This window comes from Astatotilapia calliptera, chromosome 4, assembly GCF_964374335.1.
Source record: "Astatotilapia calliptera chromosome 4, fAstCal68.1, whole genome shotgun sequence".
NCBI classification, from domain to species: Eukaryota; Metazoa; Chordata; class Actinopteri; order Cichliformes; family Cichlidae; genus Astatotilapia; species Astatotilapia calliptera.
This window is the reverse complement of record NC_137425.1, coordinates 13530523-13549944: the sequence shown is the minus strand read 5'-3', so window position 1 is coordinate 13549944 and position 19422 is coordinate 13530523. Positions and strand designations below refer to the sequence as shown.

Below are 19422 nucleotides of genomic sequence, written 5' to 3'. Positions count from 1 at the left end.
ACCTGCACACAGCTGATCGCGGTCCCCTGCTGCGACACCCCCCCATCCCCACTCACAACACTTGCACAAAAAAATTTTCCTTCACATGCTTGTGTCAACACACACACACACACGCTTACAAACCCAATGCTCACATGCACTCTACATACATTGCTGGTGGGACACAGATATTTGCTCATGTGTAAGTTTTGTAGTTTTATCATCTTAGTGTACAATGGTTTTATGTAATTGAGTCTTTTGTGAATGTAAAGCCCAACAAGGGACAGCAAGAGCTGAAAATTAGCAACAGCTATGGTTCATATTGGATCTATATTAAATTGCGTTGTTCCTTTTAAATAAATGAAATGAAACATTTAATGCATGAATAAAAATTTATGACATGCGATGCCGTTGTTGAATGTTTCATTCATATGTGCACGTACACTCCCACGTGTAATTTATTGCCTGGAGGGGGCCATACAGTGCCAGGGAAAATCTTTTGTTGCATGATGGGTGAGGGTTTGTCTGGGATCGTGATTAATTTGTACTGTCATATGTGGGAGGGGTCCTTCGCCAGGGGTTACGAGGGTGGGAATGCCACTCACCCAACTCACCCAAGTTCTTTTATGTCAAGTTTAAGTTTGCCAGTGCATCAGACTCGTTAAAGAATCACCATTCATCAAAATCAAATAGAAATTTATATACTTGAAAATATTTCGCCTTGTGATTTTTAAGCTGAAGAAGAGAAAGTTCAATTCAAATAGATACTACTCTATTACTCTATGTTACACAATGAGTTTTAATATTGGAGTAATTCAATCATTCAGTAAAAGCTGTTTAAACCACTGGAAAAATAATGGGATGTTTTACAGGGTAAACTTCAATGCACCAGTGTACATTGCACTGTACACTTACTGGTAATAAATAACATGAACCTCTAGCTTGACTAAATTAAATGTTCTAAAACAGCTTATAATGTGTTAGTAACATTAATTAAGCTTTGAAAACTGTTAAGGTAAGGTTACAAACTTAGTTTAAATCTTTTCTGACAGTGCAAAAATGTTTCCCATTGGGGATGAAGTTTATTAAGTTCTTCAAGTTGCTGAAATGACTCAGTCACATCATTTTTGATAATTCTGTGATTATAAGATGAAGTGGTCAACGTGACAGTTTTTCATGCACTCAGCTTTGAGTGAAATTTGTGGAATGCCCAACAAGAGTTTGTTTGACAGAAAGTCATTAAGGTTTTGTATGTATGAATACATGAATCCTTGTTATTTGCACTGAACCGGAACATATGCTCAACATATCAGCAGCTGCATTGTTAACTTGAGCAGTGTGATTACTTTGGGAGTGTAATTTATTTACATAAGCTATAGAAATATGCAAAACTTGAATTGCCCAAATGCCAACTGCATCCTTCTTTATTAAGTATACCTTATCGTCCTGTCAGAATGTAATCTATTTAACAAATGAGGGATTCTCTGTTTGAGTGTATGTGCGACACGGTCTCTCTTTTCTATGGTTCACTGTTTGCTTCAGACTTGGCAAGTGGATAACAGGAACTTGCTGAAGTGGACTGTCAGTCATAAAGTTGTTTGAAAATGCTGTCTTCATATTTTGGTTAAAGGTTATTTTCCATTATAATTTCATAACAGTCAGACTCGCAGCCAAAGAGGTAAATTTGTGACTTGTTAGTAGACCATGAGGGCTGACAAATTTTACTCCAGGTTTCAAAATTTACTACTGTGACCACAACCATCTCCATCCCATTCAGCCAACACACAAATTTGCACCTCGGCAGGAAACCTTCGGAGCTCATTTACTCACTAAAGTTTATTTTAAAGTGAGATTGAATGTAGGAAAAGGTATTAGCGCTTGACGTGTGATGTTCTTTAATAACAATCATCCATCCCACCAAGTATTTATCACCTCAAAGGTTATGTCAGAGAAAAGGAGTTTCCTTTAGTTTGTCATGGGGTGATACAGTAGCTGGCACTGTTGCCTCACAGTTAGAAAGTTCCTGATTTGGACCTCCTGGGTGAAGTTGAGTGACATATTTGTCCTACATTAGTTAATCACGTTAGGGTAAATGGCAATTCAAAGTTGGCTGTAGAATGTATGCATGTGGTTTTGTGCCTTCTGTGATGGACTAGTGAGCAGTACTTTGCCTCTTGTCCCACAAGAGCTAGACTCTGTGGTTGCATAAGCTTCTTAGAAAATGGGTGGCTTGCTTGGTTAGCATTAGCTCTGCTCCAAATGCACACAGACACATGCATTCAACCCCATGAGAGTAACTGTGTCCTCAAAGCTGTCTTTTTCAGAACAGCAATGCCGTGCACATGTGTGTGTGTTAGCTCTGCTCTATAGGCTCACTTCAGCCATTGTTGTTAAATGCTATCCTATGTGTGTGATATCAATCTTGATAACGTCATATATCTGGATTGCAGTTCAAGGCTGATGCTGCTGAATCATTTCATTGAAATGCTGTCATTCCAAATCAGTTGTGTATTTTGCTGACATAACCCATTCTCCCTGCTGCTAATGACTTCAATCATTCACTCATGCTGCAAGACACAGTTTGGAACGAGTATGTTTTAAATGGGACTGCCCTAGTTGCAATAATGTGGAATAATGTTTCTTTTCCCCTCCCTCTCCCCTTGGCTCTTCTTTGCTCTCTTTCCCTCCATCATCCAAATCTGCTGTGTGTGGTACTCAGTGGATTCCCACACTCCACTGCTCTTGTGCTGTCATGCCCAATCAGTGGCCGGATCTGTATTGATTTTCAGCCACCTGTGCCAGGCGCCCTGCTGCTGCGAGGGCTCCCTGCTCCTTTCCTCCTCCTCTGCACTTCTTCGCTACCCTGAGTCTGCCACTGTCTCCTGGGGCAACTGACGCGCAGTGTGCAGTGCAGTCCATTTGTCACCAATTGTCAGCGTTTAGTGGGGCAATGATGTGTGGCAAGATGGGAGGGAGGGAAGGAAGCAGAATAGGAGCTTAGGATGTGGGGGTAGGTTGAAGGGGTGAAAGAGCTCCCTCCTATGGAATGAGAATCACATCCCACCGTGCAGCCCCTTGCACTGAGGCAAATATTTGTGAGGTTGCACATGGTGTCTCCTTCTGGGGTAACAAACTGCAAAGCCTCCATGTGAAATAGACACATTTCATTTACTCCAAATATTATTTGGCATCAAATTCACATTCCTTCATAGACTAAATGGTGGTCACCATTTCTGAACGTTAAAAATTATCATAGCTTCACTTGATTTTTGTGATTAACCCAGGGCAGTATCACACAGAGAGGTGTGTGTCTGATGTCCTTGTTTGTTTTCCTTAATAACCAAAGACTTTTTAAGAATGTCAAGGGTTGGATGTCTGAAGTGAGGTGCGGCTGGTCCCTAGTGAGACTTGGTCTGAGTTCAGCTTACTCATTTCCAGCTCTGAGTCAACAGGGAATGGGCAGTTTTCTGCCATGACATCCCATCCTGTCTAGCCTCTGAAAACAGAAAGGATGGGACACTAACAGAGGTGCCCCAGTAGAAAAGGAGATATCAGTGTAGTCGATCCTCCAGTGGATCTCTTTTCATTACTGAAGAAGTGGTTATTTAAGTAGACTATAGGGAGAGCCCACATTCTCGAAACATCTACGGAGGGGTTTTTAAGCTGATCGTGAAATGATGTATTTCACTAGCTGGGCCCACGTCCTCATTTTAGGCTTGACAGCATTTTAGTAGGTAAAGGTGAATGCTTGGACATTAACTGAGCTGCGGTTTGGGGAAGGCCTCAAAGGGGACTGGCGACAGCTCCTGGGCCTGGCAGATCCCCATGCACTAAATAGGAGCGAAAGAGTTTAAGAATTGGGAACAAGGAGGGAGTGAGGGTGGAGCACGTAAACGAGAATGAACAGCTTGCAGAACTGGGGGAACCTATATAGATGACAACCGGAAGGAGCATGTTTGGAGGCGTGGTCCCGCTCCTGAAATTCAGATACATAATCTCCAGTAAATTAAGGCACCGCTATCAGGAAGACAGAGGAGGAAGGCGTGATAACTGTAGGTTGTCCAAATTGCAGATTTTTTCTGTGACTGTGAGATCCCTCAAGTAGTTTTAATATAAATCCCTCAAGCAGTTTAGTGTACCTTATTTTGTGTCCAACACTAAATTCCCCAAAAGTACTTACTGCTCAAAGTTGACTCCTTTTTTTAAACAGGAAGTTGTAAGTAATTCAGTCAGTCGTACCAGGTCTAATTTCCACACTAGAATTTAGTTTGGCAGCAGAACTTAGGAGACTTTATGGTTACACCTTGTTAACGTGAACTGACACTTTCTTCAGTCCAAGGTTGACAAAGACGCTCATATTCTACCACCTCAATGTGACACCTTCATATTTTCTTCAGTGTTATAAAGCAAACACTGAAGAAAAATTTTTTTGATACACTTCTCCACACAAATGGCTCTCTTCATACGTTGCCAGGTAAAATTTGCTGACTTGGCTTTGACTTAAGTAGCCTCCAACAATTATGAAAATATGAAGCGGGGAATCTTTCATAGTGCTTTGCGTGTTTAAGTGCATGGATCAAAGTGCATAGGTGTTTCTTGGTCTGCTTGGTCTCACTGTGAAGACGGCCTTAATGGATCTCCATTAGGGTGCCCTGATTTGCCAGTTGCAGTGCCAAGTCTCTGGACACATTTTGGGGATCAGCTCATGTAAACACAGACACACTATTCCTGGATCTACATGGAGGAAATCACCCAATAGACAGTAATGTTATGCCTTTTGCAGTGGAACTGTGGGATCACATGCTTTCCATCCCCATTATTTCCCCTAAATATCTACATGGTCCTTTTTCTTGAATAGCTCTTTCAATATGTCAACATGACTTGCAAACTGACAAGAGTACTTCTACATCCCTGAATGAACATCTATCCTCCCTAGATTATATGTTAGATGCAATTAAACTGACTCAAATATACTCAAGATCAAGTACAAAAGGCTGCATACTTGTCCAAATGCTTACAGGTTGGACTGTAAAAAAAGATACCAAAAGACATCCTCCTCTCTCAAGTCCTGAAGCATAGAGGTTAATGACCATCCGTGTAATTACTGTGCAAGGGACCTGTTTCTTCTCATCATGGATGACTGGCTTGCGATTAACTCATTACCCCCTATCCTGACCATGCAATTAGGCCTCGCACCACAATTAAGTCTCTATGTTACGCCTCACTGGTCACTAGACACAGCGATCATTGCCAGGGCACCATTGCTGCTACCTTTTATCTGCGTTCTGTGCATGATTACTGAGTTATGGCTTGTAATTGTAATGACACTTATTGTTTCTACATGTCCTATCTGGTGCATGTTATCGATTAGGGTGGTGTAAGCCACAACTTTTGAAGGTTGTTGACAGACAGGCGCAGTTGCCGGTGTTGTGGGTTGTCTGTGGCTGCTGTCAACAACATTTTGGCTCTCGCCGGGTCCTTCAAATGTCTGTCAGGGTGGCCCAGGAACAATGATGCCCATCTGGAAACAGACCTTCCCAACTCTGGACGATCTGATGGATGGGGAAATTTCTTCAGGATGTCCAGCTGAGCCCACAAACAGAAACTCAATCAATCACCCCACTCTTCTGTCCCTACTGACGAGCACCCACCCAAACCGAGACCCACAGGTCAAGGGTTCTGTCAAGACATCTCCAGTTCTTTACACTCATCCCTTGACCAGAGGCAAATTAATCTGATCACTTTAAGTGTGTCTTCATACACCAAGTGTTCATTGTTCATTTTCTTACTGCCGTCTTATTTAGATACTCAAGTCTTACTTACTGATGTATCACTCTTTGTTTCTGATGTGGTTCATTTTCCTAAACCAACTGATTCAGAGTCGCATGTGGAAAATCCAGGAAACGACTATGTACTCGGATAAATGTGGCATTCTTCAGCCTACAAAGTTGACAATTTCCACTACTCTAATGAAAGCCATAAAAGAGATTTTCTCTTAATAGCAGCATTTACAGTAGCTGCAGTCTGGAAAATCTTAGGCTTGCAATCAATATGTGTCTTCAGTCAAGTATTTGTGACAACTTCACAATGTATTATCTTGTCAGGATCTTAAAGTAGTTGATGAAAAGCACTTTTTTCATCCAATCTGCTTTTCTGTGATTGATGAGGTTTCAGGCAGATTTTCCATTGCTCCGGAGACTCCGTATGTCAAGAAGCTTCTCAGGTTCCTGGCAATAGTAATCCGGTGCAGTTTCAGAGATGTTTTCAGACCTAGTTTAAAATATGGGAATGCAAAGATTGAGAGATGATGACAATATTTGTCATATTTTTACATTTGACAGCATTGGTACTGATGCCAGGAAACAGTATTGGAGGCATTTTAGCTTTTTCATTTCTTCTGTCATTGTGCACTTAGGCATTGAGATGGGCAGTGAGGCAGATAAGTGATAGAACTTTGTATTGATAGGCGAAGCTAGTGACACAGCTAGGAGGTCAGAGGGAGACCCTTCCTCCTCCTGGCTGGCCCAGCTCGGCACTTATCAGTCATAATGACAAATGACAGCGTTTGATGAAACAGAGGGGTTACATCATCACTTCCCTAATGAGGGAGCTCACAGCAGGAGGGGAAAAGATGGAACAAGACAAGCAGTATGGAGGGAGAGATGGATAAAAGGAAGATAGACCACTTTATAGTTGCCAAATACCGACGGTTGCCCAGAGATTGTCTATGTTTATCAAGGAATAGATTTTAGGATTGCTCTGGAATACTAGACCTATAAAACTATAATCAGTTACATAAAGGAAGTTTTTCTTAAATGATTGCTTTTGCTTTTGTTTCCAGCTTAATTTGACATTTAAGTGTCCTTTTGATCTCATCGAATAGACGTCTTAGGACAGATACTTGAACCATGCCACTGTACTGAAAGGATTAGAGTTATTTGGAAAGCCATGTGGAAAGAAACAGAGACAGTGTACATTTAAACAGTAGCTCTTAGTTATGAGGCCAGTAGGGACGTAGCTAAAGGAGTTTGCCGAAATATATCCTTTTCATTCATGATATTATCTGTCATAGCATTTGGTGTGACAATAGAATAGCAGCTTCGAAGGCAGCCAGGCCAAAGGACATTCCCTGTATGCCCGTGTCTCTCTGTGTCTTTATGGTTGGCTTTGGACTTGGCGCTGGAGTCCGAGGGGGAGATTATCTGGCCTGTCTGCCTTCAGGAGCTCTCGGGGTTTGTGTCTTTGTGCAGCATTAGAGCAGGCTGGGAGTGCGCCCACCGCGAGAGGGGAAATGTGTTTGACATACGCTCAGCGCACACGGTCGGGGAGACTGGAACAGCAGGATACGATTAATGACCACAGAATCAGATTGTTACAATATGGCTTCCCTCACCCCCACCTTCTTCACCATGGGGCTGTCATATTTCACAGGCTTGCCTGCCTGTGTGTGTCTGTGGCGTGCTTGTGTGTGTGCCTCAGTAAGGAAGGGGCCCTTTTCTCCTCTGTATTTTGTTGTCTCTCCCTCCGTCTTTCATTCTCCCTCCTGCACTCTCACTCTGTCTCTCTCTCTCCCGCTCTCTGTCTTTCTGTGTTGTTGTGGGTCATTTATATGCAACAGTGCATTCTTGGATCTTACAGGAGAGTCTGTTCTCATGGGTTTTGTGGTGTAGTTTGGCTGGTTAGACACATGGAAGCAGGTTCCTGGGTCCATGTTATCATATACATATAGCCTGCAGCAGACCCATCAATTTCTATTTGTAAAATTGGACACACTCATACAAATATTTATATAGCTTCTATATATATCTATCCATCTGTTCATTTTCTTAACCACATATCCACCATATATAATACATGCATATACATGTTATTTGTATTTTCATATAATTATTCCCAATCAAATTTGATTTAAAGTCGTAGAAAAACAAGTTTGTTTTCCACTTTTATAGTTTATGCTGATGAGGCTGCGTTTGACATGTATCGTTGTTAGGCTCATAGCTGTAAAAATATGTCCAGCAAAACCATTGTCAAACATAATAAAGAACAGTTTTAGATTAGGGTTCAGGGAAAAACAAAAACAAAAAAAAATCTGGAAGCCAAATGTTCCAAGATTGTTAGGAGGCTCCTTTAAGGGGACTTCAGGGCTTTGAGGTCAGTGACCAAAGATCAAAAGGTCACACTGAGCATGGATGTACAGAGGTAGAGAATGCGCGAGGAAGAAGAGGAAAACCTTGACAAGGTGTTAAACAGGCACGTTGGATCTGCGCACATAAGCACACGCATAACTAGACCTGCGCTGTGATGTTTGTTGACACGTCTGGGAGAGAAATTCGAAGTGTTCACAGGTATCATAAATCAGGAAGGGGCATGATTTTTCCCAGGGCTTCATGTCACTCTCTGGTGGTCAGTGACACCGGGCTGCGTTACCACAGAAGCAAATTATGAGAGCGTCAGAAGAAACAGTGTTCTGTAGTATAGTTTCAATGCCAGGGGTTAAACAACAAGAAATTAAAATTATTCGTTCAATTCATGCATTTTTTTTCTTTTCTGTTCTTGAAAAACAATTGTGTCCCTACTGATTCTCTACTTCCTGACGTCTACTTGGAATTTCACAGCAAGTTACAGAAAGTGAGAAGGGCAGAGAAAGAAAGAGAGAGCTGGATGTACTGTCTGGCACTTTTGGCTCTGTACCTGGGCACAGCACTCACCCATTTATTGAAATCCCACTCTGTGATCCTGCTATAAAGTGAGCGATTCAAATTTCTCCTTCATCTAGCCCACGTCAAAAGAAAAAAAGAAGAAGAAAAAAGAAACACCCAGTCTCTTCTAGTTTTAATTCTTTTCCCACTGTCTGTTTTTTTCCAGATGTACTGGCTACTTTCTTCTACTCTTATAATCTGACAGAGACACAAAAACATGGCTCCCGTTGAGGTTAAGTTATATTTTTCTTTCTCTTTCACTATTGCACTGTTTAAGTTGCCTTTTTGTGTTTTATGCATCTAACTTGCTGCAGACCTCATTACCCTTCACCCTGTGCTCACTACAAACACCTGTTCCCTGCAGCTGCTGCAGCTTCATTGCACTCTAGGACATCCGAATTGCATGTTTTCCAAACCTCTTGTGGGGAAAAAACACTAGAAATGTTTTTTTAGAAACGTTTTCTTTTCTTGGAAATACATTTGACACCTAATGAAGAGTTTTAAATCACAGGGTGCGTTTGTGCCAGACAATCACCAGCAAAGGGAGGGGGCCATCAAAGTATCTGTAAAACAAAAAAGTCGGAGCTGCAGAACAGCTAACATCAGCGTGCTCTCCTGCACCTTGTTTTAAAGTATTCCCTTCTGCTCGCAATGACGCTAAAATTGCTGATCCTTCAGAGGTAGTTGGAAAGCATTAAACTACCTGTGGAGAAAATAATAGAGGCACACAGCTGAATCATACCAAGCCCTTTCCGATCGCCATCCCAGTACTGCTACCAATTAATGCTCTTAAGAGGCTGCCTGCATGGATACATTATTTTTCTTTGACAGACCTATAAAATTATATGATAAAATGTTATAATTACCAGAGCTCTGCTTTTGTCTGTAGACTTTGCTTACACCCTGTTGTCAGCCAGTTTTGTAAAAAGTCAGATTTCCTGCAGCTATAATCTGTCGGCAAACAATGAGCACCAAATCACAAGACACAAGTCAGAGACTAGCTTCTAAACTAAAACCAGGCTACTGATTATTTTGGTCGCAGTGAAATGATAATGATAAAAGTGATTTAAGCAAGTTCTGATGGTAAATATGCTGTTGGCTCTAGTTAGTAATACTCCTGGCCTTCTGCTGATATTCAAAAGCTCCACTCTCAAAGGAAAAGAGACAGCTCATATCTTAACACATGCAGGCCACTGGGTTCAGCAAAAGAAAGAGCTGTACAGAAGGAAAGGAGGAAAAAAGTAGGACACATATAAATGCTAAAAACAAATAAATATACATGACCATGCAAAATTTCTTTCATTTCTTCCTTTAGTACAAACTGGCTGCTGGTTTGGTTGTCACTTTCTGTTGCTGTGACAAAGAGTCTCTCTGTGTTTGATTAATTGGTTTACTGCCAGGTTAGGTACTGGCTGTTTCTCTGGAATCTGCATTTGGCCATGAACTTTACTTTTACATGTTGGTTGAGGTATTAACTTATTTAGACTGGGGATTAAGGCTTACTGGTTGTCCCGTAGATGGAATGGACAAACATAAGGGAGGTATGTTTGAGATACCGGGGTCTGTCAGTAAAGAACAGGCTGCTGAACGGCTAATAATGCTCTGCAGCTTGTGTCACAGCAGTGGCTTTGCAGACAACCAACAAAGATATAAGAAACACAAACAGTGCACTCCCATTTCATGTAAAAATTCTCCCAGCCTGTGCCCCAGGAAGAGAATTAGATAACTCGATAGTTAAGAAGTCGTCGTTTTTATGCAATAACAGAAACGGACAATTATGATCTAAGAAAAAAAGCAACCTAATATTTCTCCTGTTTCTAATTTATGAGCTAAAAAGTCTTATTAAAAAGATGAATGCAATAGTAATTCCACTCTATTTATTTTATAAATAGGTGTGGTTTAACACTGAAACAAAACAGGAACTAGGTTTCATGCCTGACTTACATGCCTCATAGTTTCTCCATGTACATGACAGCTTCGGCTTTGTCTCAAGGATCAGCTAGCAGAGCTTGGCTTATTTCAAGTCCTCATGCCCTGCGAGAATGGCATCAGTTTTACCGACATGTCAGTTTGACTTTTCTCAAACAATCTGTCCCAAATAAGCAAATATGGACAGTTAAATGATATGTTCTGTCAAGACTTGTCAGGTACAGAGTCGCAGTAAGAGACAAATTACTATATCTGTGGCTGGTTCGTCAACAAAACTTTAAGTGTCTTAACTGGAAACAAATGGAAACATGGATGGAAAATCTCATCTCTATTACTGGAGAGAATCCTTCTTTGAACAATGAGGGATAATAGAGATATGGATGAGAAACCTTGATTAAATAAAGCTTATAGACAAACCCAGTTGATCCATGTTCTTGTTTAGGCCCCTGGATTCAATTATGGAAGACTGTCTTGCTAATACATGTTTTTTTCTGTAATACATGCTTTTTGTTTGTATTTTTATTTTTATTTTTTGCATTTTACGTACCACATACTCATATAAAACACATGCTTTAGGCATGTTTTTGACTGACACCAAGATTTTACTCATTTATTTATCTTTGACTGATCTTTGACTTCTTAAAAATAAAAAAAATAAAAAATATATATAAATGCCTAAACTGCCAGTCTCATCTTATTCATTGGCTGTGCACTTTAGCACAAACCACCCACTGCCAGACCTCACCTACCTTCCTCCCAGACTGAGCTGGGGCTCATGAGGCCTCAGACACACTTAATGGGATTATGGTAATATAATTTTGTGCCGCTGACCTCGGGCTGGTGCCAGGTTTCTTCCACATCCTCAGACAAAGGCACAAAACTCACCAAGGGTTCTAGCAGGCTGGCCCGGCTCGGCCTCTTGGCACAGGCCGCTCTCCTCCTAGGGCCTGTGGAAGATGGATGGCTTTGGGGCAAAGTCTTACTTCCTAAGTCTGCTCCAACAGTAACAAAGCAAAACTGAGCAGTGACGGTTGTGAAATTTTATTGTAAATATAATCTCACAATAGAAAGAAGACTATTGTTGCTCGATGTAATCACATTGCGATTTCGGCTATACACCACCTAATGCAGTTCAGGACGGAGGAAATGTGCCCTTTATTTGCTCCCCATTTACTCCCACAGTAGTTCTTCAGCTGAGGGTGTAGCCTCCATGGAAACAGCCTTGTAGTCAGCTTGTCTTGCCATGTGATTTAGTGTAGTTCATCTGGATGTGTCTTAATAGTTTCAGAAGCAACTTTATGGACTGGATGAGCAATTTAAATTCTTTATACAGGACATTGAAACAATCCTGTCATCAATAAACTAAATATCATCCATAATATTTGGTTTCATTGAACATCTGCAGTATTTGTTTTTTAAAATTGATGTTCCAAGCAAAAGAAAGCGCACTCACAAAGTCCATCAGCGTACGGTGTGCTTCCAGTATGTTGTTGAGATCGACTTTTGGTTTGTTTCGTTTTACTTTATTGTGTATCTTATTGTCGTCCACTCACCGTGGGTGTATCACCAGATTTTTTTCAGCTTTTCTTTTCTTTTCCTCTTCCTTTTGCCTTTAGAAAGACCACCCATAGGGTTCGGAGGGGGCAGACGTCTCTGCGGAATAATAATGGAGTCGTCCTGGGAAAATTGCCCATGGAAAGGCCTGTCTGAAAAAAAAAAGAAAGAAAGAAAGAAAAATTTGGTCTTGTTTCCGATCCTTCTCGGAAACATTCATCAGGGCACTCCTGCTGTTTGGTGGGCAGACCCATTTCAGCCCCAATCCACTCACTAGCTCGGCAGGCTGGGACGCTTAGTTTAGAAAGATGCTTTTCTTTTTTCTTTTTTCTTTTTTTTTGCTGTGCCCAGATTTGTTTTTAATATAGATCCCCAGTAATGATAGGCTGTGACTGTATATGTCGTTTCCTGAATATCTGATGTTGTGCAGTTGCTTTGAATTGTTAACAGAAGTTATAATCAGGGAAAACGTTATTATCATTTCTTGTGGCAATTTTTTGGGATGAATTACATTAAATTTAACATTACTTTTGACTCGCCTCTGGCCAAGACCGCCTGTGCCTGCAGAAAAGCCTGAGAAATGAATCACTGTGGTCTCACACAGGGAAAACCTCAGTACTGATGTCATTTCCTGGCGTGGTGCTACCATTTGACAAAACTACATGACACATCATTCTGATGAAATACGATGAAAGTCACTATCATCATGTTCTCTATTATCTCTATGTTTTCTTTTTTCTACTGAAGTCAGAGAAATTCAAACATGTCCTATCCAGACTCTCTGTGAATAATAAAAGATAAACATTCAAACACCTTTCCTCTGTAACAGAGTGACTTAGACTCACTTGATTCACCCTGAATCAATCAAGTGAGTTTAACTCGCATAGAAGGAACAACAGAAACTATACTCAGAGAAAGGATCAATTAAAAGAAATGATCAAAAATATACTTTTTAGAAATATTAAAGCAAAAAAGGCAGGCTAATATTTTACCAGAAGTGTTAATATGATCACCTTATGTGTTCTGAATTGATCTGGATTGATTTTGGGGGGAGCTGGACTTGCAAGTGTAAACACTTAACATTTTCCCATGCACTAACACTGCCAACAACCTGAGAGTGAAACAATTTAGCAAAAATGTTTTGGTCATTTCCTATAACTAGTGAACCTGTGTTTACTAAAGTTGACTTTTTTTCTTTGTTTACTGAACAGAAATGTTGGCCCCAGTTTAACTTTCAGGCAGCAGTTTTCACAAGGAGCCAATCATGTCCTTAGCACTGAGTCACGCCTGCTGGAGCAAGCTCAGGCAGCATCAAGACATTTTAGGTCAGGTAACATTTTATTTTCATTAAGAACTCGTGCTTAACAACTCTTGATGGATTTTTTTCCCTGAGATTTTCTGACAATCAGTGCTTTTAATGATAAAAGGGGCGCTTTTCTTTAATGTTCTTCTGTCCTTTTCTCATGAACGCCCACATCACCGTTCTGCCCTGCTCTGAATCAGCGGTAACTGCCTAAGCCCTGAGGCCCTGCTGCCCTGTTGCCTAGCTCCACGTTTGAGCCACTGGAGGTTCAGTGATGGATGTGCCTCAGGGGCTCTCTGTGGGAGGTAGGTTCAGGGCCTCACATGCCCCGCATGCTCCTCACCGTTAGAGGGGAAGTTTACTACCTTTGTATTTAACCAGAGACACCAAAGTCAAGCCTTAGGACAGTGTTGTGTCCTCAACACAATAAACCTTAAGTGACCGCATATCAGTTTCTGAACGCTTTACCAGAAGCCACAGAAAATCCCAGACCAGATGAACGAAGTAAAGCTGGCGTTATGATGTCACAAAGCATTACTTTTGTATTTTTTTATTACTCTGATCATAAAACTAAATGTTAAACAGCCACTAGACATTTTTCTCTCAGAATAGCAAACAGTTTAGATTATCTAATAAATAAATTAGTCTGATGGACATATTTTTAGAGAAGCAATTTCTCTTTCCCCCTCTTTACATAAGAGTGCAAAATATGGTTAAAAAAGAAAAGAAAAGAAAGAAAAAAAACACATAAAAAAACTTTGGGAGAAAGTCACTCAGACCGATTCCAGTCTGCATTACAATGAGGTGTTGAAATGGTTGATGGGTCTAGTTAATATATCTGGCTCTCTATCCATAATACAGGTTTTGTGTACCTTAGTATGATGTCTAATAAGTAGCTACAGAACAAGGTAAAAAAAATGTCCAGTCATCACAGTGAAATGAAGTGCAGCAGTGGATGGCAGGAAAAAGAAAAAAAAGATTTTAGTCCAGTTGACGTGAGGAAAGAGACGTCATCTGTGAATGTGCCTCAAATTTCAACACAAACCTATAGTACCTGATTGTGTTTACACTGTCACTGATTTATTAAGGTCAGCCGTGCTCCAATGTTACGAGGCCAGTAATGACTAAAAAATATTCAGTGTTTAGTTTGTTTCTTTAAGCCGTTGAGTATACAGGCGAGGGGGGCTGGGGGTGGACATACATCTTGGCAGTAGTCCACGGTAATAATGGACCTGTGACCTCACGGTCTGAGAAGGGAGAAGTGTCGATGTGCAGCGTTACCAAACTACTGCTGTTGGTGGATGACAAGCTGGTTCCAAGTAATGCACAAATTAAATTATCTGTGCAATCTATTATCCCCCCCCCCCCCCTTTTCTGTTCCAAGGTAATTCAGACTCATCCAGTGGCACCGCCAATCTGCTGATCTCATGTCAGCACCTTTTTGTAACTGGTTTGATGGGGATGTCTCTTCTCACATCAACTGAACTAAATCCTTTTTTAAAAAATACCACCTATTGTTGTTCTCCATCTTCAGTGATGACTAGATGCCTTTTTCCATAACTACTTATTGCACACCGTATTAAGGTACCCGTACTGCCAGAGTGCCCCCGAAACTCTCAGATGTGTTGGTGAGAAATGCTGACAGATGGAAACCACGAGCAGCGCTGTACAAAAACACAGGACGAGACAAGACGTTTTGCTGTTTTGCTTTTATTGCAAACAAATATAATACAAAAGATAAGCTTTTAAGAAAATGCCATGTTTACCTAGGGAAACTGCATTAAGAAGATGACAAAATGGGAACTAATGAGACAGAATATAAAATGGGGAACACAATGTTTTTGATAAACAAACAAACAAACAAAAAACATGTTGATTCCAGCAAATTCTTTACAAAACGGCTGCTTTTATATTCATTTAGACATTTGTTAGAAATAGAGTGACAAAAGGAAAGACTTCCAGTTTTTCTTTTTACTTACTCGTGTAATTATAAGTATTCTGTACATAACTAGATCATGAATAAAAGAAACTTTTATAAGGAAAAGATTTACAAATGATAAATAAACAAATTTGTACCACATATGACAGCAACCTATTTCTCCTCAGCTAGCTGCTGCTGAATTAAAACGACAATTGCAAATAGTTATTTTCAAATAAAATTAATGCTAAAGAATAAATTAAGACAAGGGTTAGGAAAAGAAAGTTGAGGCAGAAGGCTTGATAGAAACACACCGGACTCAGACTTGATGGTTGGTGAGAATAATGGGGTCAAAGGTCACTTCTTGTATCTCATCAAGCAGGAAGTCAGAACTATGCTGTAGTTTTCACACTGCAATTCAAAGTGGACGAAGCCTCACTGCCGTAGCTCTTGAGGCACCAATGGTTTCAAGGCAAAAAAACAAAACGAAAACAAAACAAAGCAAGCATTGCTGTTACAGCTAGCAACACAGTAAGGCCCTTAGGAGAATTACATGGCACCTGCTATAGCGTTTCCAACACAATAAACTTGAGCTAAAGCAAACAAGAAGTAGAATATTTGACTAATTCACTGATGACACGGTCATATCATGGCCAAAAATTCTCATCTATTTCAAACGTGCGTCGCTCAATCCTTGCATCTCATTGGAATTACATTAAAATATGTACAGTACAAAAGTTCAAAGCAGAATATAGGCTATTATGAGACGGCAGTGTCAGTAAACGGTTTCTTACTTCCTGTACAAAAATACATTAGTCAGAAGTAAGGCCACGGAAGGGTGTTTTTACCCGGCATTCCTGCTCTGTTACGTTTGTTAAACCTTCAAATCGTGACGACGAGGGTGCTGATGACACTGAATATGATAGTAATGACAAGAGCAGAACACATACACAGTACATACTAATATATTTATAGCCAGTATGTCCTCACAGAGGATTTAACTTTTTTTAAAACATTATATCTAAAAAAATATAATCACAATTCAAACCAATACAAAAGGCACTGTTGTGAGCCAATCCAAAGATGTGTTTTTTCAGAACCTTAAAAAAAAAAGTTCTTGTCATGTTTTTCTGTTGGCAATGAAAGGTGTGTGACGTAACGGTGCAAAGGCCACCGAGCAGAAAGAAGTCTGGGATATATGTGTTATATAGTCAGTGCTCAGACTGCCTCCTCAGGGCCTGGAAAGTTGTGTGTAAATGGGCTGCTCCCAGTGCTGCGGACTGTGGGTCTGCGGCACAGAGGGCACCCCGGTGGTGTCAGCAATTGGGGTGTACATCGGCCTCTGAGTGGGGCTCACGTAACTAAAGGTGGAGTACAAGCTTGAGCCTTGGCCAGCTGCGTGGCTGTAGTAGGAGTTGGCACCACTTTGGTGGTCTGAATAGTCATATTGTGATCTGGTGATGGAGGGGTAAGAATTGGTGCTGTAGTGCTGGAGGTTGAAGGACCCATAGGTGACATGCTGTGGGGAGCCCTGCTGCTCACTGTAGTGGCTGGGGCTCAGCTGCTCCGTCTTAATCTGGGTGGTTCTCTGTTGACCCTGCTGGCTTTGCTCTCCTCCTCCACCCAGAGTGGTCAGAGAGAGCTGCTGTTGCTGCTGCTGCTGCTGCTTGGACATCCAGGCGTGGGCTCCAACACTAGCTTGCTGGCTGACAGAGGAGCTGTTGATAGGGTAGCCGCTGCTGTAGCCAGCCTGCGCTGCACCATTCACCCCAGCATGGCTGTGTGGTGGCAGGTACTGATCAAACTCATCAACATCGAAGCTTCCTATATTGGAGATGACATCAGTGCTCAGCTCACCGATGTCCACAGCTCCAAAATCAATGTTGAGCTGGCGGCTAGTGCCCTCCTGCATGGGCCGCCCCTCACGTTTCAGATCAGCTTTGCTGGAGGGAAGGTCTGTCTTCGGGGTGGTTGGGGGTGTTGGTGGACCCTGTGACTGACCTAGTGAGACAAAGGCAAAGTTAGACATTTGTTTAGCATAACATTTTTGTTAAAAAAGTTTGAATTTAAGAACATGTTTCCCACATGAGATATAAAAGCTTAACTGTACATGCCTCCAGGAGAGGTTTATTGTAACTACAGGCAGGTGTATTTGCATGATGGCTTGTAAAACCTAATAATCATTAACTACTAATCATTAACAGTTCTCCAGTTAAGGCCCTGAGGGCTTCTAAAAAATATATTTTTAATCCAAACCGGAACTTTTGAAAAAACATAAACATTACAGAAAATATATTTGCTTTTTATTTCTTGTTCCCTCACCTGAGTGCTCTCCCGGAGAGTGCACCTCGCCCATACTTGAAGCCGGAGAGTCGGCCTGCTGCAACGCCTTGAAAATGGCATTTGGAGAGATATGAGTTTGGTCGTTGTCCTCCGGTTCGCTTTGCCCATTCTTGACAGACTTTCTCCGCCTTGGCTGATATTTGTAGTCGGGGTGATCCTTCTTATGTTGCACTCGCAAACGCTCAGCCTCCTCCACAAACGGGCGCTTCTCTACCTCATTGAGCAATCTGAAAATAGCACACGGAATTGTACAAACTTGTTAAACTGCGCTTGGTAAACAGTTGCAGAAGCTAAGCACACTGATTCAATCTGTGCAGTTGGTAATTAGCATTGATCATTACAAAAAAGAAGAAAAAAAAGTTAGCATCGTAATTCTTTAGAAGTCATTGTATGCATAACAATGAACTTAAAATACTCATAAAATCAAAAGCATAGGTGAGTAAAAGCATTCAAACCAAAATACTGCAAAGCTAAACTTGAAAGAGCAGGAATCTATACGTTAATAAATAATGTGCCGCGCACAGCGGCGCGTAAAAGTGCATTGTAAAAGTGAACGATAAACTAAAGCGAGCCTACCTCCAAAGTTTGCCCAGGGTTTTGCTGAGTTCTGCGTTGTGCAGGTGTGGGTATTGATCGGCCAACTTTCTCCGTGCAGCTTGAGCCCACACCATGAACGCGTTCATGGGTCTTTTGACGTGGGGTTTGCTTTTACTCGAGCCGTTGACGCGCACCGGCATAGGCACGAGCGTCCAGTCGTAACCCTTCAACACCTGAGACACCGCGTCTCTGATACACACGGGAAACTTTTCCTCTTCGGTTTCCTTCTTATAGTCTTGACCCATGAGGAGGTGGTTGTCGGACGGACGAGTGTTTTCAGTGTCCGAACCCGACCCGGACGGACAAGGCGAGCCCGCGGAATCCTCAGACATGCTTGGGCTGGGAGCGTCAGAGTGACACTTCTCCTGTTCTTCTGTCATCTTCAGGTAAGGGTCGAGGAGATTCATGCGAAAAAATTAAAGAACAGCTTCTCGCAGTTAAAAAAAATAATTAAAAAAATAGGAGGAAAAATCCTTCTTTCTATATCCAGGTGATATGCCCCAAAGCTGCAGTGTCAGCTTGCCGGGGGCAAACTTTAAAATGAAAAAATAAAAATAAACAAAAAAATAAGAAAAAATAAGTAAATATGGAAATATTTCTGTTCCGCTGAATGCTCACAATTTCGCAGAGAAGAAAACCATCTGTAAGTGGTCGCTTTCGAATACTTAGCTTCGAAACTGTGACTTTGAAGACAAACGTGAGAGAACTGCTGTTGCAGGATTGCTGAAGAGTCTATAGACACGGGAGGCGATGCCTGGATTTATGTTTTAACGGCAAGGAAATGATTGGGGGAAACTTTTTTAGTAGGCGGGACGTAATTTGACTCTGCTCCAGAGCAGTCTTGCAGTCAACAACTGAAAACTCAGCTCAAGTTAGGAAAACGTGTTTTTCCCCTCTTATTGTCTTTCATTTCATTTCAACTTTGTAACTTTGTAACTTTTAAAAGAGCATGCTTATGATATAAACTGATTTAGTTACTCGTACATTAAAATCAGATAAGATGAACTTCCTTTTTATGGTAACAGGCACAAAACCCGCCCCATCTTTAATAAAGGTATGATTGTCATTAAAACTCTTGTATTTTTCTTTTTTAAAAACTT

General features: G+C 41.2%; 1 protein-coding gene across 1 annotated transcript; it reads right to left on the bottom strand.

The window, feature by feature from the left end:
• Positions 1-15158: 15158 nt before the first annotated feature.
• Positions 15159-19127, bottom strand: sox9a (SRY-box transcription factor 9a). The gene is made up of 3 exons (XM_026164918.2): positions 18302-19127; positions 17705-17952; positions 15159-17383 (listed from the first exon to the last, which is right to left on the bottom strand). Exons 1-3 carry the CDS (start codon positions 18727-18729, stop codon positions 16614-16616), a joined length of 1446 nt encoding a protein of 481 aa, XP_026020703.1. The 5' UTR covers positions 18730-19127; the 3' UTR covers positions 15159-16613.
• Between the last annotated feature and the right edge of the window lie 295 nt (positions 19128-19422).

Coding starts and splice junctions, on each gene's coding strand:
- sox9a (XM_026164918.2), bottom strand. CDS start 18,729: ATGAATCTCCTCGACCCTTACCTGAAGATGACAGAAGAACAGGAGAAG. Junction 17,953..18,301: donor ACCCTGGGCAAACTTTGGAG/GTAGGCTCGCTT, acceptor TGCTATTTTCAG/ATTGCTCAATGAGGTAGAGA. Junction 17,384..17,704: donor CTCTCCGGGAGAGCACTCAG/GTGAGGGAACAA, acceptor TTGTCTCACTAG/GTCAGTCACAGGGTCCACCA.